Source organism: Vipera ursinii, assembly GCF_947247035.1.
Source record: "Vipera ursinii genome assembly, chromosome: 3".
Classification (NCBI taxonomy): domain Eukaryota; kingdom Metazoa; phylum Chordata; class Lepidosauria; order Squamata; family Viperidae; genus Vipera; species Vipera ursinii.
The window spans coordinates 176,027,331-176,054,892 of record NC_139516.1 but is presented as its reverse complement, the minus strand read 5'-3'; the positions used below and the strand labels follow the sequence as shown (position 1 = coordinate 176,054,892).

Genomic DNA, 27,562 nt, shown 5'->3' with positions numbered 1-27,562 from the left:
TTAAGTATGAAACAGGTGGGGAGGAGGTATGTGGGCTTTTGTAACTCAACAACAAACAGAAAGATGTTAAATAAAAGGTATTTTCTTCAGAGGCAAGGAAGGGTTTGGAAGAAAAGGAAGAGGCACAGCGAAGCCCAGCATTGAGAAGGTGCCAATGCTTTACTTGCTGCCTTTAATAAAGTAGAAAATAACAGTAAAAGAAATCCTAGAAAAAAATGAGGGAGAAGATTTAAAGACAGACTAAGGTGTGTAAAAGTAAAACATGGCTGCATATTAGTAGTAGTACGGTAGCAATAGTAATAGTATACTAGTAGTAGAAACAGTATATCCCAAAAGCACTTTTTCAAAATGCAACTGGACTTTGTTTTTCCTTGAAGACATTTTGCTTCTCATCCAAGAAGCTTCTTCAGTTCTCGTTAAATGATGGAGGATAGAAGAATTTATGTTCTTACAGTCATCTGGGTCATTAGTCCTCTTTCTGAGAGTCATTGAGGCCATTTGGAGGTTTATTTGTGGCCTCCGGGTCACCTGAATAGTGCAAATGAGTGTGGAACCTTCTTGGAACTGCTAGAAAGACTGTATTGTAAACAAGAGATATCTCTCCCCCGTTGAGAAAAGTCTGTTCAATCTTAATGTAGATGGCCTCTTCGACCCCTTTCAAACCAGTGGTCCTCTCTGTCCAGAATGTGGACTTTGCTGTCTTCAAAAGAGTGGGCCTTTGCTGAATCTTGCCCTGATGTGTTTGCTCCCCTATGTTGTGCAATGTGTTTGTGAAATGCTTGTTTTGTTTCTCCAATATACGAATCAATACATGCCATACCGCATATATCATATTGCTCAATTTGTGTCTGGGTGTTTCATCCTTGGGGTGGACAAGCTTCTGCCTTTGTGTATTTTGGGGTTTAAAGTGTCCATGCATATTATGTTGGTTGAAAATCTTCCTGAGCTTTTCAATATTCCTGCAACATACAGAATGACTTTGCAAATTTGGGTTATTTGCTGGTATTTTTCTGTAGTTACAAACCCCTCTTTCCATTTTTTTATACTTGTCCTTTTGGACCATCAGCTTGTCAGAAAGCTCTTTGTGCAACCATGCTGGTCTCATCAGGTGTCCTGTTTTAATTTCTTTGTGGTATTTGTTTAAGCCTTTTATTACCTTGGTTTTCAGAGTTTCCCAAGCATTGTGAACTGTTTTCCCTCTACTGTAGATTCCACCCATGGAATTCTTCCTATTCTTTCTCTTAGTTTGTTGAAATCAGGTCTCTTGAAATCTAGAATGCTAGTCTGACTTTGTTCAGTTACTCTTGCCTGTATTTCCTGTAGACTTTGTTTGCCAGTTGATGTCAGGGTAGTTAAAGGACCCCCATCATTCCACGGCATGTTTATGTACATTAGAAGCAAAATCTTGTATAAGTTTTGGCATTCTTCCTTAAAATCCTATAAAATTCTACTGAAGAAGTCTTGCAAAACCAGGTGGTCTTGTGATTTTTGTTCTTTCGTTCTCTATACACCTACACATACATACATACATACATCTTTCTCTTTCACTGTCCAAATGCATTTTCAGGGTATTGGTGTATTAATACAGCACAGTGTTGTTAATTAATCCACACTATACATAACAGTATATTTTGGGAAAACAATGCTTAAAGTATATAACTTTATCTGTTCAACAGTTGCACCAGACTATATACAAGACAGTTAGGTACTCTTCCAAAAAAAGTATTTCAATTATTTTAAGCTTGCAGATAAACAAGACACAGTATTACTAAAAAGAAATTAAAAAAATACAAGGGTTCCAATTTTACCCCCTCCACTTTTTAGGGCTACAAAAGAAAAGTTGATTGGCTACATGTGGCCCTTAGGCATAACTTTTTGCATTCTTGGTAAAGTATATGGACAATATCAACTTCTTGTGCTGCACAAGCAGAACATTTGTAGTTATTCAATTGTCTGAGAAAAGAGATACAGCTGCAGGATCTTCAGGCATCCTCTCTTATTCATGTCTTCTATAAGCCTATAACAGTTATGTAAAAGCATATTGGGAATGTGTAAAATGTTTCCTGTTCACAAAGATAATTTTTACAACACAAGCAAAATCCTAACTAAAATATTTTATAAAATCTACCCTTATTTTTATATAAATGCTCTGTTATTCATCACATAGATTAAAATCCACCTCTATCTACAAGAATGTTTTGAACTGGAAATCTGGACCACATTTGGTCCTGAGCCTCATTAAGTAAGGACTGCCTCCAACTTTCTCCATCCATCTCCTCACATCTATGCCCTTTTAGCTGTCCTGCACCCTGCCTTGTAGGGTAGGAAGCAGCCCCAGAAATGCACAGCCAGAACACAGTCCCAGATATCCTGCACTTTAAGACACCTGCTGTACTATGCTCTGCCACCTCAGGAAATCTTTCTCTCTTCTGCTGCTGCTGAGGCATGCCCTGCTTGGCAGCCAGGCTGGAATGAAGCTGGCTTTGAACTGTGAAAAAAGGTAGGGCTGCTTTCAGCTCCCCTCTTTTTCACAGCGCCACCCAAACCCAGTCCCAGCAGCCAGGACAGTGAAGGTGACCTAAGGATAACTGAGTGCAGGGTGATAGGGGTAGAAAGATAGGTGATGGAGGGGTGTTGGTGTTGTAGTGACCCTACAATCCTAACTGTTGCTGGTCTGCGAAGCATCCAAATTTTGATCACATGGCCAGACTGCTTCTGCAATGGCCAGAATTTAGGAAATTGTTATTCCATTTGTTCAGCACCATCATGACTTTAAAAGGTCACTGTATGAGTGGTGGTCAAGTCAAAGACTACCTCTAGCTTTCCCAAACAATTCTTTCTCTTTCCTCTCAAAATAAGAAAATTTCTTATTCTGGTCCATTAACTACAGCTTTATATAAATAATCAATTGTATATCTTAATATACTCTACCAGTGCATTTTGTTTTAAAATGTAGTATACATCTGAAAAACCATAAATATTATTCCTCTTTCATGCTTAATTCAGAAAGAATTTAAGTCAAATAAATTATCAAAACATTGGAATGCAGATTTTTTTTTCATTTATTTACTATCAGAATTATAATCTGTAGTTTCAATAGTACTAGGCTTATTCCTATTAGATGCAATCTGTGGGTCTTTGTTTTGCAACCATCTGGTTATTATTCATAAGTTTTTTTCTCATGGAGGTGAAGTTTCCTTCAGTTCTTTCTTTTCTTTTTTTTACATTAATAAACTGCCATGCTACCAACTTTTTATATCAGTGGTTTTTAAAATATTTTACTAGACAGCAAGAACTTAATCAGACATTTCTCAAATTTAATTCTTAATGTGAACATTAAGATACAGACAGTACTGCTATTCTATAAATTAGGGAAGTACAAGTCTTCCAGGCCAACAACTCTATGTGCGTCATTTATTAGATTTATACGGTGTTTCCCCAAAAATAAAACCTATCCCAAAAATAAACCCTAGCTTGATTTTTACGCCTGTGCCTAATATAAACCCTACCCCAAAAAATAAGCCTAGTTAAGAGCCTGTGTAGCTGGCTGCCCGCCCAGTCCATCTGGTTGTTCGCGATGCTGCCACAAGGTGAGTTGAGGCAGGTGGGGGAGGGGGTGGAGCTGCCCCATTCTCCCTGCACCCGCTTACCTCAAGGCCCCCGCAGCCAGGCCTCTTCGTGTCCTGAGATTTTATTTTTTATTATTATTAGTTTTCCAATATTACAATAGTATCTTTAAAAAGCAACGTGGTGTCTGGGTTATAGTTCCATTTCAGACAAATACATATTATTACAAATCTCCAAATTGTTGTAACCAATACTTCCTCTCTCTTTTTTCCTTTAATACATACTATCTCTTATCTAAATTAACATACTTCTCATTGCTATCCATCAGTCATTTAATAGTTTTCTTATATTTATCAATATACTAATTTTATATTTTAACATTCCATCTTTAAAACATCAAACACCTTATATATTTTTCTAGCTTTAATTTTACATTGATATTAAAATTAAACGTTTAAAATTTGTCATTTTCATATTGCTAAATAACCTCCTTTCCCTTTACACAATTTTCTCCAATATGTAATACACTTCTTATTTATCTCATTTCCATATCAATATTAGTAGTACAATATTAGAATAGTAGTCATTAGAATACCAATTACAAGGAGGAGGAAGAGGAGGAGGACAATATAATATTCTAGTTTCTCATTTATAGTTTCCACATATTAAAAATTAACTAAAATTTCTTCCATTTCAACATTTAATACATCCTCTCATGTCACTACATCCAAGTATATTAGTTACATTCTATCATTTTAACATATATATATCTTAATCCATATCATTTAAGGAACTCAATATTTCAATGTTATTCATACATTGTGTTTTATTTTATTTTTTTAATTAGTATTTTTATCTACTCATCAAAACAATCTCTTGTAATCCAAGTACAATCCTGTCTATTTTGATATCTATTTCAGGCCTCTTAAGAATGTCCATATTTCTTCAATCTTATTCTTGCTTTCTTCCTTTGCCATGTCATTTTTCGCTTCTTTGCCTCAAGATCATCAAAGCATTCTTGTATTGTTATATCATATTGAAGTGGCCCTCCAGTCTCCACTTTTGAAGGATTGAGGAGTCTCTTAACAGCACCAAATCTTCTCATTATTTTCACCTCTTGATATAATTGTCCTGGACTGAATAGATTTTTTTCCACCTTTTTTCCATTATAATCTTCAAAAGTCTGTATTTGTTGAATATTTAATACTTCTGCCAATGTATTTGATTGTTCAATTTCTTCTGTTAAGTTCTGTCCCAATAAAATATTAGTTGTAGTCACAGTTTGAGTTTGTTTCTTCGAGATGCTTTCTAGTTCTTTTCCAAAAGCTCTTATTTCATCGCCAGCTGAAGAAAGGAACTGATAAGTTTGGTAAGCTATTTCCCACATAGCATAGATTTGTTCTTGAAACTCTTCCATAGTGAAGTTTCACATCTGGTGTTCAAGTTTAATTCTTATCTTGTTTTTCTTAAATATTTTCTTTTTTTTAAAAGAGAAAGTCAGATTGCAATTTCAGGTTTAGCCACTGGATGTCCCCCAAGCACTTTGAAAATTCTTTTCTTTTAGTCCATTTCTTTTTTCAAGGTTTTTTTTTTTTAAAAAAAACACCCATGGGCTTGCTCACTGCTTATTTGAAGGGAGGGTTGAATTCCCCCTCCCTCTCCACAGGGGGGAGCAGCTTATTTAGGTGAAAAGAAGAAGATTAAGGTATAAGAGAGGAATCTTACCCCCGTCTCTTCCACGCTGCTTTAATGTTGCCTGATGGTAAGTTTGACTTCGGCTGTCTGCAGCCTAGTAACTGGCCATATTACTATGGTCAGTCTTTCGTTGTTGGAACAACCATGTCTTCAGGTCACGGCGGAAGGATTGAAGGTCAGGGGCCGTCCGCAGCTCCGGAGGCAGTTCATTCCAGAGGGTCGGCGCGCCCACAGAGAAGGCTCTCCCCTTGGGGGTCGCCAGCCGGCACTGCCTGGCCGACGGAACCCTGAGGAGGCCGACTCTGTAGGAGTGAACCGGGCGATGGGAGGTTGACATTGGCAGCAGGTGGTCTCGCAAGTACCCCGGGCCTAAGCCATGTAGGGCTTTAAAGGTAATTACCAGCACCTTGAATCGCACCCGGAGGGCAACCGGAAGCCAATGCAGCTCGCGCAGGAGTGGTGTAACACGGGAGTATCGAGATACTCCCATAAGCACCCTGCGGCCGCATTTTGCACCATTGAAGCCTCTGGGTGCAACACAAGGGCAGCCCCATGTAGAGAGCATTGCAGTAATCCAGGTGAGAAGTGACAAGGGCACGGGTGACCGTGCATAGGGCATCTCGGTCCAAAAAGGGGCGCAACTGGTGCACCAGGCGAACCTGTGCAAAGGCCCCCCGGTCACAGCAGTTAGATGATCCTCCAAATTAAGCCGTGAATCCAGGAGGACACCCAAGTTGTGGGCCCTTTCTGAGGAGGGCAATAGCTCCCCCCATCAAAAGAGATGGAAGATGTTGGACAATACGAGATGCCGGTATCCACAGCCAATTGGTCTTGGAGGGGTTCAGCCTGAGCCTGTTCCTTCCCATCCAGACCCGCACCGCCTCCAGGCACCGGGACATCACGTCAGGGGCATCACTGGGTTGGCTCGGGGTGGAGATAAACAACTGGGTATCATCGGCATATTGGTGATACCTCACCCCAAAGCCACGGATGATCTCACCCAGTGGCTTCTTATAGATGTTAAAAAGGAGGGGGGAGAGAACCAACCCCTGAGGTACCCCACAAGAACTGCAAATGGCCCAAGAGGTAGGAGGAGAACCACCGTAAAACAGTGCCTCTCACTCCCAACCCCTTGAGCCGTCGCAGCAGGATACCATGGTCGATGGTATCAAAAGCCGCTGAGAGGTCAAGTAGGACCAGGACAGAGGAGCAACCCCTGTCCAGGGCCCACCAGAGATCATCTACCAGTGCGACCAATACCGTTTCCGTGCTGTAACCGGGTCTGAAACCGGACTGGCATGGGTCCAGATAGTCTGCTTCATCCAGGAATTGTGGAAGCTGATGCGCCACAACACTCTCAACAACCTTCGCTACAAAGCGAAGGTTGGAGACAGAACAATAGTTATTCAAGGAGGCTGGGTCCAGAGCAGGCTTCTTGAGAAGGGGCCTCACCACTGCCTCTTTTAAGGCGGAGGGGAAGACACCCTCCATCAATGAAGCATTGACAACTGCCTGGAGCCAGCCCCGTCACCTCCCCGGCGGCCGAAACCAGCCAGGAGGGACATGGGTCCAATAGACAAGTTGTAGCGCTCAGTCTACGCATAATCCTGTCCACATCATCCAAAGACACAGGGTCAAACTCACCCCAAATGGTATAACCAAGACCTGCCCTCTCCACTCCGCCGGATTCAGCCCAGTCGGAGTCCAAACCAGTCCGGATCTGAGCGATTTTGTCCTACAGATACTGTACAAATTCCTCAGCCCTACCCTGCAAGGGGTCATCCCTCGGTCGCTGGTTGAGCAGTGAGTGGGTCACTCTAAACAGGGCGGCTGGGCGGTTATCTGCGAACGCAATGAGAGCGGCAAAGTAAGCACACTTTGCCGCTTCCATCGCCACTAGGTAAGACTTAAGATAAGTTCTTAGCCATGTTCGATCAGATTCGGATCTGCTGGACCTCCAACAGCTCTCTAGGCGTCTTTTCCGGCACTTCATCTCTCGGAGTCCCTCGGTAAACCAGGGGGCCACCCGGAATCTGCGCTGGGTCAGAGGCCGCAAAGGCACAATTCGATCCAAGGCCCCAGCAACTAGCCAAAACAATGGGTTTCCATGAATGTGAATGTCTCCAGTCCTAATCCAATGTTCTAAACTTATATACTATGCAAACGGTGTATCAGGATCACAACTCAAAGCAGATTACTAACTCAATTTGATTTATTTAAATTTGACTGAAGTACTTAAATACACTTAATATTATTCCCCCTGTATTTAATAATTTTGCCTTTGTATTATTTTAAAATTTCAATTTAATAGCAACTTTTCATAATACAATTGCTTTCAAGACTTAGTGCAACCTTGAGTTTATCAGTATTTGCAATTATGGATCAAATAATATACAGTATAAGTATTTATTGAATATCTAGTAATTCACATAAATTATTTTACTAACATACTTTGATAAGTGCAGTAATATAGTTGGCATTTTCCTCATATGGCAGATGGGAAAATAGCATAATTCAGCTATCTCATATACTCCTCCTTTCCACCCTGGTGGCACAAAGATTACCCACAAAGTTCTATTGGCTTACTGATTCTGGAGAATGCAGGCCAGAGCAAAGTATTCAGTGGTGATGAGATTGGCTGCTTTGGAAGCAAATACTAACCTATTCCACCAGCAAACAAAAGGTGATCAGGGTTTCAAGAAAAACAAAAAGCAGCCTTATCTCCTGACATGCAGTAAAGCCCATACTCCTGTACTGTACTGGTATCCTGAAAAGGAAAAATGAAAACCAGCTTCTTGTCTTCTAGTGAGACAACAAGAGAATAGAGTTGACTGCAGCACTTTTCTTTGATTAGAGCTAAATGCTTTCTGCATAAGGTGCAGATATATCTCATCTCCAAGAAACTAGTATCTGCTGGTCTACACAACTCCATAGGCATCCTGCAGCCTCATAGTCTGATGCACACTTGAACCTGGAGATTGTCATCTTAATCCCCAATATACCTCTCTGATCCAACTGAGGGACCAAGGTCTCATATTAACTTATAAATCATATATTGTTAATGCACTTTTAGGACAATATCCCAAAGGTGCTTTTCAAAGCTGCTTTTTTTAGATCAATGCTTCTTTCTATCTCGGTCAGGAATTGCTGGAGGAATTCTAGATCAGTGGTTCTCAATCTGTGGTCTGCAGACACGGGGTCACGGGGGGTCCGCAAAGGCTTGAAGAAAGAAAAGAAACTCAAGGATAAATCTTGAGTTAAGTCTTTGGGATCCATGGCCATGGTCCATGGCCCCAAAAGGTATTTAAAGGGGGTCCATGGTGAAGAAAAGATTGAGAAACACTGTTCTAGATCATAACATACATTGAGAATATTGTAACACTTATGTTTCAGTGTGAAAAACATTGTGGGCTGGACATTTCTTTGTTGTAGCTTACATCAGGAGCTTACAAAGTTGATACAAAATATATACCTTTGGTTAAAAAAAAAGTGGAAAACATTCAGCCGTATAGAGCAGGGGTCCCCAATCTGTGGGCCGTGGCCCGGTAGTGGGCTGACGATGCACCTTGAGGTGCGAAAATGGGGCACCACCACGCCATGGGGCACTGCACCATGCAAGAATGGGTGGGGCTAGTATCACGCAGGAACATGTAAATTGCTTCCCATTCTCTTTTCCTCTGATCCGCCAACCGACAAAGGTTGGTGACCGCTGAAGTAGAGGTTTTTCTTGAATTCCATTAGGAGGAGGTCCAAGAGGAGGAAGTAGACATCAGACAGCTCCTGAGAGCAATGAAGAAAATGAAAAAGAGGAAAGGAAAGTCCTTCAGCTTCCTAGTACTTTCTAATATCCTGTAACTGGAAAATATTGAATGTGACTCGTTAAAACATCAAATTCAAAAGACAACTGAAGATTACAATGTTGTTAGGACAACCATTGAGTTCTACAGTGCAAAACCAGGCAAACACTATCATCAACCACTTTGCAAATACAGCTACATCTGCCATAAGTCTGAAATACTCAGAAAAGAACACCAGAACTTTCTATAAGTTTGAAGAAGTGGAAGGATGATTGCCATCTTATTGTCATTTTTGCTACTGCAAGACACACTGGGGAAAAATGGAGTGCTGCTAATACCTTCCCCGGTCTTTATTTTGATTTTTGTCATTGCAAGTCTGAGACTGCTGTTCCACATTTGTTTTATTTTGAATAAAACACAATACTCCAAATATTTAAAAATATTTATTTGTTCTTTTATTTATTCTTTATTCTCAATAAAAAGAATGGGAGGTAAGATGATTTCCCCTTTTCTGCTTGTTTTCTGGGGCTCTGGAACCTAACCTTCCCAATTTTCATATGCTCAAGGTCTCGAGATTTTTATTTGCCACAGTTAGTTTCTGGAACATAACACCTACAAATAACAAGATCCACCTGGTTAGTATTACTGATAGCTACCAAATTCTCATTAAAACCTCAAACAAGAGAAAGCCACCACAGCACTATTTTACTATAAGTTGTATTTCAATGACAAAATTAAATGGTACAATGTGCTCTCATATCCTCTCTTCTAGAACAATATTTTGGACAGGAAGCTATGATTATTTGCAGTACGAACAGATTCAGAAGATTACTGATAGGAAACTTGAAGAGCCAAGAATGAAAAAGAAAGCTGCATCTCACAAAAGATCTGAATTTTTATAAATTCTGGATTAGATCAAGCGCCAACAGTATTTTAGAAAAAAGTTAAAAACTTTTAGAAAAAGTTGATGGAAAAAAGTTAAAAATAAGTAGTATATAATGTACTAGAAAACCCGTGACCCATTGGGTCATCATTTCAGAGATATTTCTTATCTAAAAAGAATCAGAATGATCATGGTTGAGCAAAAAAATCAATGAAGGTGGGAGCGACTTCTGACTTCCTGTTGGCTTCCCCATTGAATTTCCTAGTGGGAAGCTGGCAGGTAGCATCAGAAAATTCCTCCTTTCCTCCTTATTCCATTCTTCACAGTACAGAAGTCTTTGGATTAGAAGCAAAGACTATAGATTTCATAGAACTTCATATTTTCCTTTATATTTTTGAAAGGAAAATCCTTTCATATCATGATCTATGATTTTTGTTTGAATTTCTCTTGCCCCTTAACATTTTTGTGTGTGACTACTTAAACTAACACCGGTTTTTATATTTTTTTTCTTTAAATATTATTTGATTTATCTCTTATGAAATCAGTTTATCTCCTGAATTGGAAAGGGAAGAAAGACTGATTCCTTTAGAAACTTCTCAGGTCATGTGTCAGGACCCCTCAAATAGACTGGTCTACAGTTTATTGGTTATGCCTATGTATTCATTTTTGGGGCCTGCCATTCTGTTGGGAGTGGGGGCTTGTTGGTTGGGGAATATATTTGTCTTGCTTTGCTTTGCCCTCCCTCCGTGTGAAAGGAATGTGGCCTGAAAACATCTGCCTTATCTCCAGACAAGGAGCCTGGCACTGAAACCGAGAGACCTTGAGAAGGGCACTAAATCACTAGGTATTCAAAACAACCTAGTACCTATGGATTGGCTGGATTTCAAACGGAAGGTTGGACACTGGGGGAGGAGTCCTGAATGGGCTTTTTGATACAACCTTTTGATGTAACCATTTCATTACCTTTTGCTCAGGAAATCTTCAGAACTTGCTTTGCTTTCCTGCTATCACTAACTCCCAATATAAGTTCCTTTTGAAACAATGCCTGTTTCAAGAGTTCTACTTTCTTGAGAGATCTAGTTGAGGCAGATCCTTACATAAAGCAAGGTCTGAAGATTTCCTGCGCAAAAGGTAATGAAATGGTGCCACAGAATTTCTCTGTGGTTGGTTTCTGTGAGTATTATAGCAATGGAGTGATTGAACCTAAGGCCCTTATTTTTGCAGGATTCCTCAGGGCTCAATGCTTTCCCCCTCCTCTTTATTATATACATGAGGCCAAGTGAGGAGTCAAGTATCAGATTACAGTTACCTATCTTGATCCCTGGCCAACCAAGTGAGCTGCTAAGGTTTAGTGTTAACTACAAAGGCTGTTAGTATATGAAGTGGGAATTTCCAGTGACTTTCCATCTTTGGTTCTGGAAGGGGTTACACTTTTCTAAATGGAACTGGTGCATAATCTGGGAATTATTTTAGATTCATGGTTCTTACTTAAAGAAGATGTGATACCTGTGATCAGGTATCAGGTTCTATTCATTTGGCTATGGATCATGTCTTTGAAGACTACTTGAAAACTACAGGTGATCCAGAACATGGCAGCAAGAATAGTCATGCCTACACCTCAGTTTGGCCATATGCAACCTCTATTTCATAAATGTCACTGGTTTACCAGTTGTTTTCCAGGTGCAACCCAAGGAATCCCAGGTATAGACATTTTTTTATACAGGTTTTATTGATTCTTAATATTTACATATACATGTATTTGTGAAGCAACACGGTGGTTGGGTAGTCAAAGTAACAAATAACAAGTTGTTTGTAAATAGTTCAGGTTGCATCAACAAGGATTCCATCTCTGATTCCCTTAGTTATCACATAGTCAAAATAATCAAGTTAATACATTTCTAGTTGTGACCTAGTCAATTAACAGAATTTTCAATATATTTTCACTAATACATATCAATATCCTGTTTTAAAGTTTTATCTAATTGCAATAAAATACTCTAGAGTAGCCTATAATATACAAAAGAAAGCTTAATTTTTGGGTAACTCACAATTTCCTATTTCAATTAAGAATAATTCTCGTCTACAAAACTTACATTGTTGATTACAAAACATTCTTATGTTTTACCAGTAAAGTCTAGTTTTCATCTTAACAAATCACCAATTATTAGAAAAATATTTTTGTCTTAACCGTTCAACAATTATTAAAATATCAGATTCTATAGTATAGTTCAAAGCTTAATTGTTTTCCTTTAAAGATCTAAAACCTAAATATAAAATCTCTCTGTGTGTGTGTGTGTATGTATGTATGTATGTATAGATAGATAGATATAGATATATTAAAGATTCCCCTTAGTCCATCAAGAGATTTTTTAACCTCTGACCTTACAAATCCCAATAAAGAGACAAGTCTAATTTTTTAAATCTAACTCTCGCCTTCCTTTTGTGCCAATCAGGCTTCCATCTTAGTGCCTTTAAATTCTTAAATGTATCTCACTTTCTTCCTCCACCTCTTATTTGAATCCGAGGAGACCATCCAAATGACAGTTTTGCAAAGCAGGTGTCCCCTTTATAGTCATTGAAATATTGCTTTAATAGCTCAGTTTTTGATGTTTGATGTAATATAATTGTCATTAATTCAGTCTGGTCTTTTTCTTCTTCCATTTCCATCTGGCTTAGGTAGAAAGTAGTAGCTGATTGGTTTGATTAGCTGAATCCTCCACGTACTGTATTTGAAGGCCTTTGATATGTTCGCTCTTAATGTTGCTTTCTTTGGGTATTGTTGGTTTTTGAGTTTTAAGTTTTGTAGTTGAAATTAGAGTTTGGACTTCAAGGTTCTCTGTAGGTTGCATTTGATGCTCTTTGCAGTCTCCTATTTTGATGTTAGTTTCCACTTCTATTTGTTTTTGGATTGTCAGTTCATCATTTAAGGTCAAAGTTTGATTTGGTGGCTTTGAGTTGTCAGGTTTATCATGCAGTTTGGTTTAATTTGCTCAGTTATTGCCAAGATTGTGTCCAATATCAGTTTGTAGTTAAGTGGTGGGATATAGTCATCCATTTCGTTGGTATTTACAGCTAGGTCTTCCATGGAGGCTATTTTAATAGGAGTCAATAGTTTTCCACCTCCAATGTTCCTAAAAGTTGTTTTCAGTGCCAGGTGTTCCCTCACTTATATTTGAAGATAGTGTCAAGGACAGCTCTGTTATTCAGTCAGCTCTCACAATAGACAAAAGGTTTACTTGCTATTCCAGGTTTAGCCACAAGATGTCATCAATAGAATATAGAATAAGTTGTGAAGTTCTTTTTTTCCAAATTAATATAAAGCTTTTGTATAATTAGTCCATTCTTTTTTCCTTAATTCACATCTTAAACAGAAAATAGGTTAGTAGATTCCCACCAAAAATAGCTTTTTAATAAGTAAAAATAAGATTGGTTAATTTCTTTGCTTAAACAATTGGTTGTTTTTTTTTCTTCGACACTTTAAGGCTTAAACTGTTATTCCCCAAGTATACAAATGCCGTTTTTTTTTTAAAAAAAAAAAGGGGGGGGGAGGAAATTTTTGGAAAAGTCCCACAGGAAGGCAGATAGGGGGATAAGAAAGGTAAGGTCTTACTCAGGTCCTCCAGATTGCTTCGTTGTGCTAGATGGTGCTTTTGGCATTCGGCAGGGAATGGCTTAATGATCAGCCATCTTGGTGGCCGATCTCTTCTTCAGGCCAGAGGAGCTGCTCCAGATTCAAGCGGAGTGCTGCCGCCCTTCTGCGATCACAGGGAGGGCCTCCTTGCGGTGGTCACCCCTCCAGGGTGACTTTCAACCCTTTTCAGGGTCCTCCAATGAAGAAGGATCGGAAGGCAGGGAGAGAGCTCTTCCTGAACGTCTGAAAGTGCCGCGCGCACAAACCGGAAGCCTTCCCAGGTATTTTTAAACTTGCAGCAGAGCTACAGATCTTACATACCTAACATGGAATATAAATGGAGCCAACGCTTCTCAAAATATATAAAAATATTTTATTATTTGAAAACACTGAAATAAGAGCAAATTTGCTTACAGGAAATTTATATAAGAAAAGATGAAAAATATTTGTTTTATAAAAATTTGGGACAAGAATTTATATCTACAGGTTAAAGAAAAATGGAGTTGTTTTATATATAAACCCACAATTACAACTAAAAATTATTACAAGTGATGACCATATATATGGCTAGAAATAAGTGGAATGAGACTAACATTCTGATAATGGGAATACATGCACACAATGAAAACAAAACTATATTCTTTAAAGGACTTATGGAAAAAATAATTGACATGACCAATGAAAATTGGTGTCTCCAGAGACACTGGAATGGAGTGATCTGTTCAGAACTAGATAGAATCTCTTATTTTATTTATTCAATATTGCTCCATATCTTGCAATAATGACTAGAAGCCTAACAAAGTTAAAAACAGACCAATAAGAGTAATAAATCAATAATGAAAAACCAAAATTAACAATGATAAAATATACAGAACATGCACAAAATGGTCACCTAAGGCAACATGTGCTACAGCGATACTCTCATGGGTGAAGATTGAAGATCACTGTGAAATCCAGGTTACAAAACTGGGAAATTCCAGAAGGAATTTCAGGTATGACTGTAAAAGTCCAAGTAAACCAGTGAAATCTAAAAGCTATGGGCCCAAGAAACAGCCCTTGTTAACCAATCTTTTCAGTGGAAAGGCTGAAAAGGGCAGCAGGACTGTGCAGTAATGGAGGACCAACCATTTGCTATATTTGGAAAAGATTTAGCAGAATACATATGGAAGACCCTTCCACTAGATCAGAAGGATTGAATCACCAAAAGAGCCCCCCAATTTTGACAGCAATTTATTACCCATAGCTTCACTTGGAAAAGAAGGATACATCTGCAAGAAATGCAGATGAAGCAAGGAGTCCAGTTCAGGTTCCAAGTACATTAAAAAAGGGGAAAGGCAGTCACCTAAGAAGCAGAAAATGAAGCTACTCAGAATCATTGTAATAATTAAGATGATGCAAAAGTAGACTTTATGGAAGTAAGACAGCCTACAGAGATGTTGCTAACAGTTCTCAGAAGTAATATGGAGGAATTCAAGAGACAGCAAGAGGAAAACCAAAATCTAACATCCAAGAAGACAATATAAAACACCTACACACAGAATAGGTGAAAAATATTTGTAGCTCGAGTGGTAGATGTTGGTGGTGGTTTGTTGTCTGAGCTTGTTGTTTAGTTTCTGGATGTTTCGTCAGCAGGACAGGTAACATCAGCAGCGGGACTTCAGTTGAAGTATCGTGTTTCAGTTCGCATCTGCTTTTATAGGTCTTATGTAGTTAGTTGATCAGGTGACCAAATGATCACATAAAACCTATAAAAGCAGAAGAGAACTGAAACCAGACACTTCAAGCAAAGTTCTGCTAACAATGTTACCTAGCCTGGTGATGAAATGTTTGGAAGCTAAACAACAAGTTCGGAGAACAAACCACCACCAGCATTTATACACATTTCACCAAGTTAAGAATTGTGATTTAATTAAAAAAAACAACTTCTATTGGGCTGGAAGCATTGCCTACAACAGGCATGTCAAACTGCCGGCCCACAGGCCGGATGCATCACAACGAAACCGCACCCTCCCCATTGCCGGCGTGATACATCGCGCGACGTCAAATGACACGCCTGGCCTACAAGAACAACCAGAGAGTTACAAGTCTCAAAAACAGCTAGTTGTATCTAGCAAGATTGCTTGCCCCAAATAGAATCTGTGTGTCCAACACTTGTCTGAAAGCATACTTGCTGAGAATCCTCATATTTCATGAAGCACAAAAAATGTATTACAATAGGGAAGTAACAAAAAAGAAAATTTGTTACCAAATGTTCAAGAAATGAAGACAAGCATCATATCATTACTAATACAAATATTAATATTTTTATGAGATATGTGCTTAAAACTAAAAGTACAAACCTATTTTTCAACACTATCTCAAGAACCCTGGTCTTCCAGCTTCTAATCCACACCTTGATCACTATACCACAATGTTTTATTTATTACTTCTTTTACAAATAAAGAAGCTCTAGATGCTATTTCTTTCGTTCTCCATCTGAGCTTGAAGCACTTAAGAGGAAAGAAATACTCACATGCGTTTGTTTGTCAACTTCAGTTTGGCGTTTAACACAATCATTCCCCAGCATCTAGTAGACAAACTGTGCTTTTTAGGCTTAAACCTCCTTTGTGCAACTGGATTCCTGATTTTCTTACCAACAGGCCCCAATATGTGCGAGTTGGAACAGATACCTCTAATACCATTTTCTTGAGCCCAGGTTCTCCTCAGGGCTGCGTCTTAAGTCTACTGCTGTTCACACTGTTGACTCATGACTATTGTGCTAGGTTTGCCACCAACCATATTGTGAAGTTCGCAGATGATACCACAGTAGTGGGCCTTATTCATGATGACAAGGTGGAAGCTTACCACAAGGAGGTTGAGGGGTTGGTGAACTAGTGTAAGGAAAACAGCCTAGTTTTAAATACCGGAAAAACCAAAGAGATCATTGTCGATTTCAGAAAAGGAGGCACAGCCACACTTCTCTGTACATTAATGATTCACCTGTGGAGATGGTTACCAGCATCAAATTCCTGGGTGTGCAGCTAACGAGTAGGCTGGCTTGGTCGCTCAACAGTGAGAAACTAGTGAAGCAGGCACAGCAGCGCCTGCATTTTCTGCGTCACATGAGAAAAGCACATCTTCCTTCCCCTGTCCTGACCACTTTCTACAGGGGGACGATCGAGAGCATCCTGTTATACAGCATCACAGTCTGGTTTGGAAGCATCACTGCTTCAGACAGGAAGGCGGTGCAGAGTGGTGAGGATGGCCAAAAAGATCATTGGCAGTTCCCTCCCCTCCATCCAGGACATAGCACAGAAGCATTGCTTGACCAGGGTCCGTAAGATTATCTGGGACGCTACACATCCTCTTCACGACCTGTTCTCCTTGTTACCTTCTGGGAGGAGGCTTCGTGGTATCCATAGCAGAACATCCAGATTCAGACATAGTTTCATTCCATACAGCATTAACCTTGTGAACTCTCAAGCTTCCTCCTTCCGTTATATATTCAAGATGGACAGTATTTAATATTTATTTGTTATGTATATCTAGGAGTGTGGGTCTACACATATGTTGTATATAGTATGGTTAGGTGTATGTCATGTATGTGTTTCACTTTTGAGAATGGGCAACTAAATTTTATTTTTGATGTGTGCCATTGTGTCCATAGTAAAAAAATGACCATAAAGGTTATCTTATCTACATAATCAATGATACGGCGCCCATGCCCAACCTATAACCTCTATGCCAAGTTATAGAGGTTTTATGTAAGGACTTTAAAAATCAGGCACACAGCATTCATGATACACAAAGCAACTGGCACTGAGATCAGGAATATTTAATTCCTCCCTCCTGTAATGATTACACTAGATAGTTCTTAATGCTATAGATCAGGGGTGTCAAACTAGCAGCCCACATGCACCTGCCCAAAGGTTCCGCAAAGGCAAAAAATGTCACGATATGTCACAATACATCATGTGACGCAATCAAGTTTGACATACGTGCTGTAGATATATGCTACGGATGATCCTTCATGCAATAATGGGACACCACTTAAATCTTCTGACCACCTATTCTATACAGTGTTCCTTCCTAAAACTGACTTGAACTGAGGGGGAAAATGACCATTGTAAAAGTATATAGTCAGGTTTGTATGTAATGGGACAATGGAAGGTTTTTAGCATTTGGCCTCTGTATAACCACCAAACTGTATTTGAAAAGAAACATTCAAGATGTGACCGAAGTGAAGACTTTCACCTTTAATTCTAGAGGTTTGACAAAAGTTTGGTACTAACCATTGAGGAATGGCAGCCATTTTAATTCATCCAGACCAAAACTTATCGTTGTCTCAATATATACAAACCTGACTGCAATTAAAAGGATCAATAACCCAATAGGCCTCAGGGAATAAAAAGAAGCTAGAGAAAGCTATATAAGTTATCTGCTATCTTTTAGGGACTAATATCTCCTTGTAAATCTGTGGTAGACTTATAGTATTGCTTCATATCTGCTATTTAGAACACACAAAATAACTATAATATCCATTATTATACTATAGTCACCGTACTTTTTGCTGTGTACTGCAATTGTATTTTTCATACTTTTTTCTTATCTGTATCACAGCAATACATCAAAAAGATAAATGAAGCATCTTTAAAGAATTCAAAAGCTATTGTTTGACAGATTAATCATTTAGTTTATTGATCCACTTAATTTAATTTTGAATGTTGTTGGACAGATTTATCATTTCTTGGAACTCCTTAATATATATGGGTAGTTTTTTCTACAAGTTTTAAAGTTTGCCTGCATTTAAACAGTTGAATTACTTCAAGCTTAAAAATATGAACATGCAATGTATAGGAAAATATATCATACTTACGGTAATTTGTTTAACCTAACCTTGTTTGCATACCAATGGTTCTAAAATTTTCCTTAAAAATATATTGGGTTCCCTTCCATAAAATACATAAAATTAACACAAGTTCCTTAAATTATAGATTTACATGATAATATCATTATGCAGCTAAAGGGCAGAAAGAAAAGGGGGCTAAAAAGAAAAGAAACAAGGTATGGAGCTTCCTCTATAAGTGGAATAGGTTTCATTATTCCTGAAAAATAGATGTCATGCAACCATCGGTCAAGTGCCTTATTTATTATGTTTCTAATGTTTAAAAGCAAAACAATAACAATTAATAAATACAAAGATCTATACTTCTGGGATACTGGCCATGAAATGAGATTAGTTAGCAATACAAAACTAAAAGTTTTCTCTATAGTGACATTCTTGGCACACATGAATATTCATGAAATAAATCTGTTCCCCTAAGTAGTTTCTTTAAAATTCTTTTCAAATCAAATGAAGTCACATTATTAACAGTATAATTAAATTGTGGCCTGCATGTCAGATGTATATACATTCTATTTTGGCATTAAAGAATTCACAAAAAAACCTTTCTCTTTTTCTTTCTTTCTTTCTTTCTTTCTCTCTCTCTCTGACTCTCTCTCTCTCTCTCTCTCTTTCTCTCTCTCCTGCCCTACACACATATAGACACACAAACTTAGGCTCCTTCCTTCCTTTCCTTCCTTCCTAGAATCTTGTGATTTTCATAAAGATAATTTAGAAAACTGCAATAAGATCTTATTTCATAAAAACTTAAACATACTTTATGAGGTTATTCAAGGTTCCCCTTGTATTTACAATTAGTTTCAACAACAGAAAATTTGAAATGAACATTATAGAAGAGTACAGATATATCCTGTCTCTCCCCCCAAAAGTACCATAATGACAGAGGGACTAATTCTTAAGAACAAGTTAAGAGAAAGTGAATGGGTAACTTAGTGAAGTCAGCATCCTTGTATTAATTTCCTCTTCTCAAAGTCAAACTTGCAATTCTTATTGAAATTAAGATTTATGTTTCTCTACCCTGTAGCTGGGTCCAAATAAGCCTATAATTCAATACATTTTGGAAATCACAAAAGAAAAACATTTTAGTTTATGCTAGTCAATTCTAAATCAATATAAAGTAATTTAAAATGGGCTATAATGCATCTTAAAAAAATTTCACTAATTTAAACATATTTAATATTAAGCTTGCAAAACAGTACTTGACTTGAACTATTTGTTGCCTTCCATACCTTGCTTTTTTGCTGGTCTTGGGTTTTGGTGTAGTTTGTTTTACTTTCTTCTCCTTTGGCTCTTTGGGGATCTTGGGGGTTTTGGGAGTCTTGGGTTCCTTAGGCTCCTTCTTCTCCTTGGGTTCCTTCAAATCCTTCGGGTCCTTTTTCACCTTGGGTTTCTTCTTTTTCTTTTTTTCTTCCAGGGAACCTTCTAGTGCTTTTCTGGTAGGATCCTGGTTATCAAGCCCACTAGGAAAGCCTTCCTTACCAAATCCTTTGCTGGGACCTTCTGCAACAATATGATTGTTTTTCTTTTTCTTTTTCTTCTGCTGTGGTTGCAGCTCAATTGAGGGAAGGTAATCATCACTTTTCAAGAGCTGGGCATTCGGTCCACTAACCTGAGACATGTCTGGCACTGGTTTTTCTAGGAAGGGTTCTGACGGAGAATGCTAGGAGATATAAATGAACATTAAAATAACCAAATGCTTTAAAATTAGTTCATATAAAATATGCAGGTTATGTCAATACAGAAAATACATTTCATGTTTTAAATGGAAATCATTCTAGAAAATGATCATTATTTCTGCTAGAACAGGAACTGAAGCATGAAAGATGGGGCTACTTCAGTATGTTCAAACCTAAATAAAAAGGGGCAAAAGGTGAATATAAGTAAGAGAATATGAAAACACATGATGATTCTTTTAACTGTAATTATCAAGATATAGAATGACTTTGCTGCCTTGTTCAAATTAATGAACAGCTGATGAAAATCACATAACCATTATCAGTACAATGATTTGAAAAGAGACAAATGAAATGCTATAAAAGAAAAGTTTGAAAACACACACTGGCATATGTGCCAGAACATTTAATTTGTACAAAATTAATAAAATTTCAAAGCAATTTAAAATGATATATTGTCCTGAAGGCTATTTCTTATCTCCTCTGTCCATGTTTTACTGCTCACATTACAATCATATTCTGTTGTTCTTAAAAGAAATTTAGGCCATTTATTTATTTCTTCAGTACATAAACAGCCAATCGATAAAGACTCACAGTGGTTTACAGCAAACCAATAAAAAGATACAACCTATTAAAATGTCCGCAACCTAAGTATTAAAATCAAAATGTGTAAGCAATCTAATAGAAAAAATAAACAATACAAGCAAAATGTATGAAAAAATAAACAGAACAATTAATTTAAAGTTAAAATATGGCAACTATTAACAAGCCATCAAACATTCTATAGAAGAGCAGTGTCTTAAGCAACTTCTAGAATGTTAAGAGGGATGATGTAAACATAGTTCCAAACAGGAAATTATTCTATATGGTAAAATAGTGTCAGAGAAACAGCATTTCCTTTTGCTTCACAAAAAATATAACTAGAAACTTTTCTCAGGAAGAGCTAAGCTGATGGAATGATTAGATGAATCTACTGTATGGAGATACCACCATTTAAAAATATATTGTCTCAAGCAGCTGGTGATAATTACAGAAGTTCATGGCAAGCCACATACTCCGAGATTCTCTTTTAATCCACGTAGTGTAGGTTTTTCAAGATGAGTTCTCTTTCATCTTCAGAAACTAATGACACAGTATTTGAGATTTACCTCAATTATAGAAAATCTCTTGTTCAACAACTGTTTTGGTGACTTGACAAACTGGATTTTCCTCTCATATCAATGGAAATATGACATCTCCATTTATATAGTATGTTCAGAGTTCATACATAGGTGCAATGTGTACAAGCTGTAAATTAGTTTCATACTGTTTTTTATTTAATAAAATTCTAAATACTTTCTTCTGGTGATTCTTTTAATAGTTTTATCTTTTCACCTATTTTTCCAAGTCTGCCTTTTTTTAGTCATTTCTACTTTGCTGTTATTTAATCATTTATCAAAAAAAAATTCAGATTTTAATTCCAAGATATTTGTTTGCTCTGATAACCAAGCAAAGTGACTAAATTAGTGGACCAGCGAAATGCTGTGGATATAGTATACTTGGATTTCAGTAAGGCATTTGACAAAGTAGACCACAACTTACTTCTTATTAAGTTAAAAAAAATGTAGGACATATAGTATCACCACCAGATGGATTGATAACTGGCTGACAAACCACACTCCAATGTGTAGTCCTTAATGGAACTACGTCTACATGGAGGGAAGTAAACAGAGGGGTATCCCAAGGTTCTGCTCTAGACCCAGTACTCTTTAATATCTTCATAAACAATTTAGATAAGAAAATAGAAGGGGAACTCATTTGGCAGGAATAGCCAACACCTCAGAAGCTAAGGATACAGAAGGATCTTGACAGACTTGAACACTTGAAATTTAAAAAAGGCTAAGTAGGAAGTTGACACTCTGCTCAGAGAAGATTGTAGAAGAATAACAGATGGTGGGGACAGTGAAGAGCATTTCAGATCTTACTTAAAGAGAAACTTCCTAGCAGTGAGGACAATTAACCAGTGTAATAGCTTGCCTTCAGAAGTTGTAGGTGCTTTATCACTGGAGTTTTTAAAGAAGAGACTGGACAGTCACCTGTCTGAAATGGTATAGGGACTCCTGATTGAGCAGGGACCTGGATTAGAAGACCTCCAAAGTCCCTTCCAGCTCTATTCTGATTGATATTTGAGAAATTATGGAAATCAAGTGCAGAAGATTACAGAAACAACCTGGAAGGAAAAACTTAAGAAAATAGTGCCAGAGGTGTTTATAATAGAGAAGGTGAAAAGAAATGTGATGGTTGTCTTTGTATATCTGAATGGCCTTCATGTAAGAAAAAGGCAGTATTATTCACAGATGCTGCAGAAAACATGACAAAGAATAATGAGTTTAAATTACACGCAGACACATTTCTTAATATCAAGGGGTGTGCTGGAAAACAGGAGTCTGCAAAACTGGAAGGCATTCAGCACCAGCTATGGGCATAGTAGTAGCTGGCCTGAAATCGAAAAAGTTTGAGTAGAGGGATGAACGTAGGTATTATAACTACATTTAGCTGTACTTAAAATGTCAGGCCAATTATTTTTCTGCTGTTTACCAAATAATGATGTTATTTCATTCAGTCAGTGCATGCAATGTGATGGAAAATAAGTACTCACTTGTCACAGATTACATTTTGACAGAACTCATCAGCCAGTAGATAATAAAGAAAAAAGTAGCTATTTGTAGAATATCTTGTAAAAATCCTCCTCCTCCTCCTCCTCCTCCTCCTCCTCCTCCTCCTCCTCCTCTTCTTCTTCTTCTTCTTCTTCTTCTTCTTCTTCTTCTTCTTCTTCTTCTTCTTCTTCTTCCTCCTCCTCCTCCTCCTCCATGGGGGTCGAGGGAGATACAAATGTCTGGCTCTTACTTTTCTGGTGACGTCAACCATTGTTAATTAATGTTGTTGTAATGTTGTCTCTCCATCTTCTGGATCTACCATGTGTTCTTTGACCTTATTCTCTTTTTGTATATATACTTTGTATGGTATGAAATCCCACAACATCCTCTCCAGGTAAGCAAACCACTTTATTTGCTGTTTTTGTGTAATTTAAGACTGGTACTATGCCAATTCTTTCTCTTACAGTCTCATTACTGACTTTATCTCTTTTGGTCACTCCAGCAGCTTTCATCAAACATCTCATTTCCATGGTGACTAACTTTCATTTATGTTCTATTGTAAATGTCCATGTCGGACACTGGTAAGATAGGGCGGAGATTAATATGGTTTGTATGAGATGCTTCTTTGTGCTGATTGGTAATGCCTTATGTTATAGGAATGGAGCAAGCTGCCCTAATACTTGTTTTGACTTACTGCTGGCTTACATTAGAATGGGTGGTGAACATTAAAATGTGTGACCAGTATGAAAGAAGTATTTTGATATGATTTCCTCATTTAGAGAGAATGAATGAAAATTGAAGTTACCAAACAAATATATGAAGGAAAAGTGAATGTATCAAGAGGAAGACCAACAAAACTGTGGTTGGATAGAACTGATGAGATCCTTGAAAAGAGAAAGAGACTAGATGTTTATTTTATTTTTATATTTATATATCAAATTTGGAAAATTCCTATCTCACTCACAGACTAATTCTAGGCATTCATTCATTCATTTTAGTAGGAAGCAGTTACAACAGGAACAGAATAATTGAAATTAAAAGTTCAAACGACAGGGAGTGGGCCTTCTATGTACTAACCAACCCAAAGTTGTGTGTTTGTGAACCACAAGCAAGTTGGCACAGCCAAGTCTTCAAACACTTCTGAAAATGTTTGAAAGGCCAGGAGAGTGGAGGCTAGCCTCCCCTCTGGGGCCAGGGCAGAATATTCCAAAGGACCGGGGGGGGGGGGAGAACAACAGAGAAGACTCTCTTTCTGGATGCACCAATCAAATTATTTAACTTATGAAGTCTGTAACATATCCTCCCTGCCTTTATATGTGAAGTGCAGCATGGACACAGAGAAAGTAATGAGCAATTAGAAATATATGACAGCGTATAATAAATGCTATTTGTATAAACTCCTTTTTGTTACATTTCTTTCTGTAGTCCTCAGAGTTTATTACTTTGTTACTCCTTCTCTAGACTCCATATAAAATTGCTTATCCTAAAAAGATGGCCTTATCACCTATGCCTGGCATGAATATAAATAAATATTTTCAATTGCTTTTCTACATACAGAGTTACAGTTTTGCAAAGGATTTATTTTGTTTCCAATACTCATACATATACAGGAAGTATGCCCTTTACAACAAACACATAGGAAGATCCATATGTGGTGAACTAGGGAGAGTGTGTGTGTGTGTGTGTGTGTGTGTGTGTGTGTTATATAAAGCTACTAATTAATAGGAGCAAAATTAAAGGGGGGTACTTAGGTCTAAAGTTATGAGTCATATCTATAGATTCTATGCCTGGTAAATATAGTTTGGAGAATGGAGATTAAACTCAATACTGCCCTAGCAGAGTTATGGAATATAAAACTAAAATATAGTAAAAATCATAAGGACTTACAGAAGTAAGTAAGTAAGTAAGTAAGTAAGTAAGCACCATTAATTTTAATAACCTAATTCTATTCAACTTTATTCCATGTAAGAGTAATATATACATAGATCACACGAACTAGTTCAGAACATGCAATATTCATCAATTTGTATAAAGACTAAAATTAATCCTCCCATTAACGCAACAGCAAGGAGAAAATTGTAGCTGGTATCCCCATGCTCTTGTGATACAACTTAATTGGGCTAGCAAGAAATCTCATGTTAATAACAAACCTGAGATAGAAAATATAATAAATTAACATATAATATTAATATTATTTTGGTCAATGCTACAGCCAATGATTCTGTAGTGGATTACCATTCAAGTACTAATCAGGACTGACCCCATCTAGCTTTTCCAGTTATCCAAGAAATGACGTCACTGAGCTGGATCAAAATATTTTAGTCATCTCATGAACAACAGAGTAGAATGACGATACACAAGAGATTTCGAAAGAATAAGGAAATGCTACAGGTAGAGCCCAGGGACACTTTACTTCATTTATATCCTGTCAGAATCATTTAACTTTTTGGCAATTACAGTCCATGAATTCTGAATCACTATTCATATTCACCATCAGATTTTGGGAAGTATTATCTGTAATCAGTTGCTTCACTAGAAACACCTGATTTCATTTTGAGTCAATATAGAATTTCTTTTGCTATTTTACAACCCATACGCACTAGAAGGTACTGAAATGTAGCTTCTGGTCAGGAATCATGGCAATCTGATGCTTTTCAAAGGTGAGGAGAGTCACTTCAGTTCTGAATTCCATCTGAAAGTCAGATTCTGGTCAATGTAATCTCCCTAGATCAAAGGGAGATCAAGAGATAAACCACATGTGTTCCAGATGGCAGTTCCTTCCAAGTTAACTGTAGAAATCGAAAAACTTTTGCAGTGGCTTGGGAATTGAGCTGCCAGGAGTCCTGAAATTCATTATTGCTTCCAACCCCACTTTCTAAGCACTTCAGGAAATAATTAATTACAGATGAAGAATGGTTTTCTTTGCATAAAAATAAAACTCCTTATGATGAAGTAAACCTTCTTTCAAGATCACAAATGAGAGAGAGACTATGATTTAAATATTCAAGATTTGTAAACACTTAAATAAGGTCTAAGAAAGTTTTTTAAATGTAGAAGCAAACAGTATTTTTCCCGTTTTCCTATTTTTATTTTTATTACCTATACTTTTGATGAATGTGCTTTGGTATTGTTTTTCACTAAACCTGTTAAAAAGACTAAGTGAATGCTTGCTGTTTATACTAAAAATGTGTATGCAATTGGTGGAATCTGCATAAAAAAAGATAAGGTAAAGAATCAGACTGTGACTTTAGTTGCCATGGAGATGTGATGCTTGTCGTGGCTGAAGGTATCCAGAGCTACTAAAATGAAAGTGTCTGAAACAAGAAGATAATAAAGGAGGAAAAAAGAGGCTTATCTTTTTATTTTGCCTGCTTGAGACATCTTTACTTTTGGATTAAAAATGACTACTAGAAAATGGCAAGAGAGGGGAAAGAGAATTGGAGCAATCTGTGGAAAAAAATACTTACACAAGATATACTTCAGAAATTTTTTGAACAAATGGAAGAACGTTCTAGGGATATTTTAATACATTTTGTTAGAAAGAAAACAAGGGATCAAGTCCTGCAGCAGTATTTTAGTACAAGATTGAAAATGGATAATATTAATTGTTTTGAAAAAGATTCCTATTAGGATTTTGTGTAAGAGAAAAGAAAATCCTTCTTGGCTGAAAAATTAAAACAGAAAAAGATCTTATTTCGATGAGAGATATTGGAAAGCACAATTTTTATTTTTAAAAGCAAAAAACAATTGAATTCTGTCTAAAAGACAAGAGATTTTTTAGAAAGAACAAAAAGAAGATTTGGAGAAGATAAGCTTCAGAGGTATCAACATAATGGTCACAGTAGAGGCAACAGGAATTGGAAAAAGATAATACTGAACTATTCCTACAGGTATGGGTTTTTCTAAATTCTTGGAATATGAATTATAAATGTTTAACATGCTTCTCAAAAGAGGGGAAAATCATTATTTGAAAAAATTAAAGCAATACATCATTTGCCTACAAGAGACCTTTGGGTAAAAAAATTACTTCAGCATATATTAAAAAGAGAAATGAAATTGTTTACAATATTAACCCTCAGCTAAATCCAGAAGTTTTATTAACTGATGAACATAGTAGATTCACTGGAGTAAAGTTATATCACATGGAGTTAAAATAATAGTCCTGAGTGACTGAGAGTGGTTTCCCCACAATTCAACAGAATTTTGAAGAAATACATTAAATATTTTTAATATTTAAAATTTAAGCAATTTTAAGATATTAATATTACTGTGCAGACACGTTAAGGCAGAAAAATTGAGTGGTCTGTCCCTTGGTCATTGGAATTATGGACATGCTGAAAATGACAGCTGCTTCTCGAAGGTTGCTATGTGGTAGGGACATGTGGCCTGGCCTTCTTTCCAACATGAAATTTGGAGATCTTCAAAAAATAAGTGTGTGATGGGCGATGGGCCTGTGGTGACTAGCTCCATGTCCTACAGGGTCCTGGTGGAGCAGGATGGAGGGAGAAAGGTGTATGAGGGGGGTGCTCAAGCATCCCCGTCAGTCATAATGACCATAGGGGTGCTGCAGTGGCTGTAACTTTGAAATGGGTCTTTAAGTAGCTTTTGGGAGAAGGTCTGTCATAACTTTGCACTGTTATGTGACCAGCTATATTTTGAGGAGAGGACTACCTGTATGATAAAATGGGTTTAAAATGTTGCTTATAATATACAATGGAACAATTGGAAAATTTGTTGCTGAAATAAAAATTCAGAACACTTTAAAGTACAGTTGGAACCAGAGGCATTTTGTTTGGGA

General features: G+C 37.4%; 1 protein-coding gene across 2 annotated transcripts in view; it reads right to left on the bottom strand.

The window, feature by feature from the left end:
- The window catches only part of CHD7 (chromodomain helicase DNA binding protein 7), a 206,207-nt gene that overhangs the window by 83,036 nt on the left and 95,609 nt on the right, over positions 1 to 27,562 (bottom strand). For both annotated transcript variants that reach the window (XM_083361196.1, XM_083361195.1), the window contains exon 4: positions 19,685 to 20,115. In XM_083361196.1, the coding sequence (XP_083217322.1) occupies positions 19,685 to 20,115 (431 nt within the window). The remainder of the gene's footprint in view (positions 1 to 19,684; positions 20,116 to 27,562) is intronic.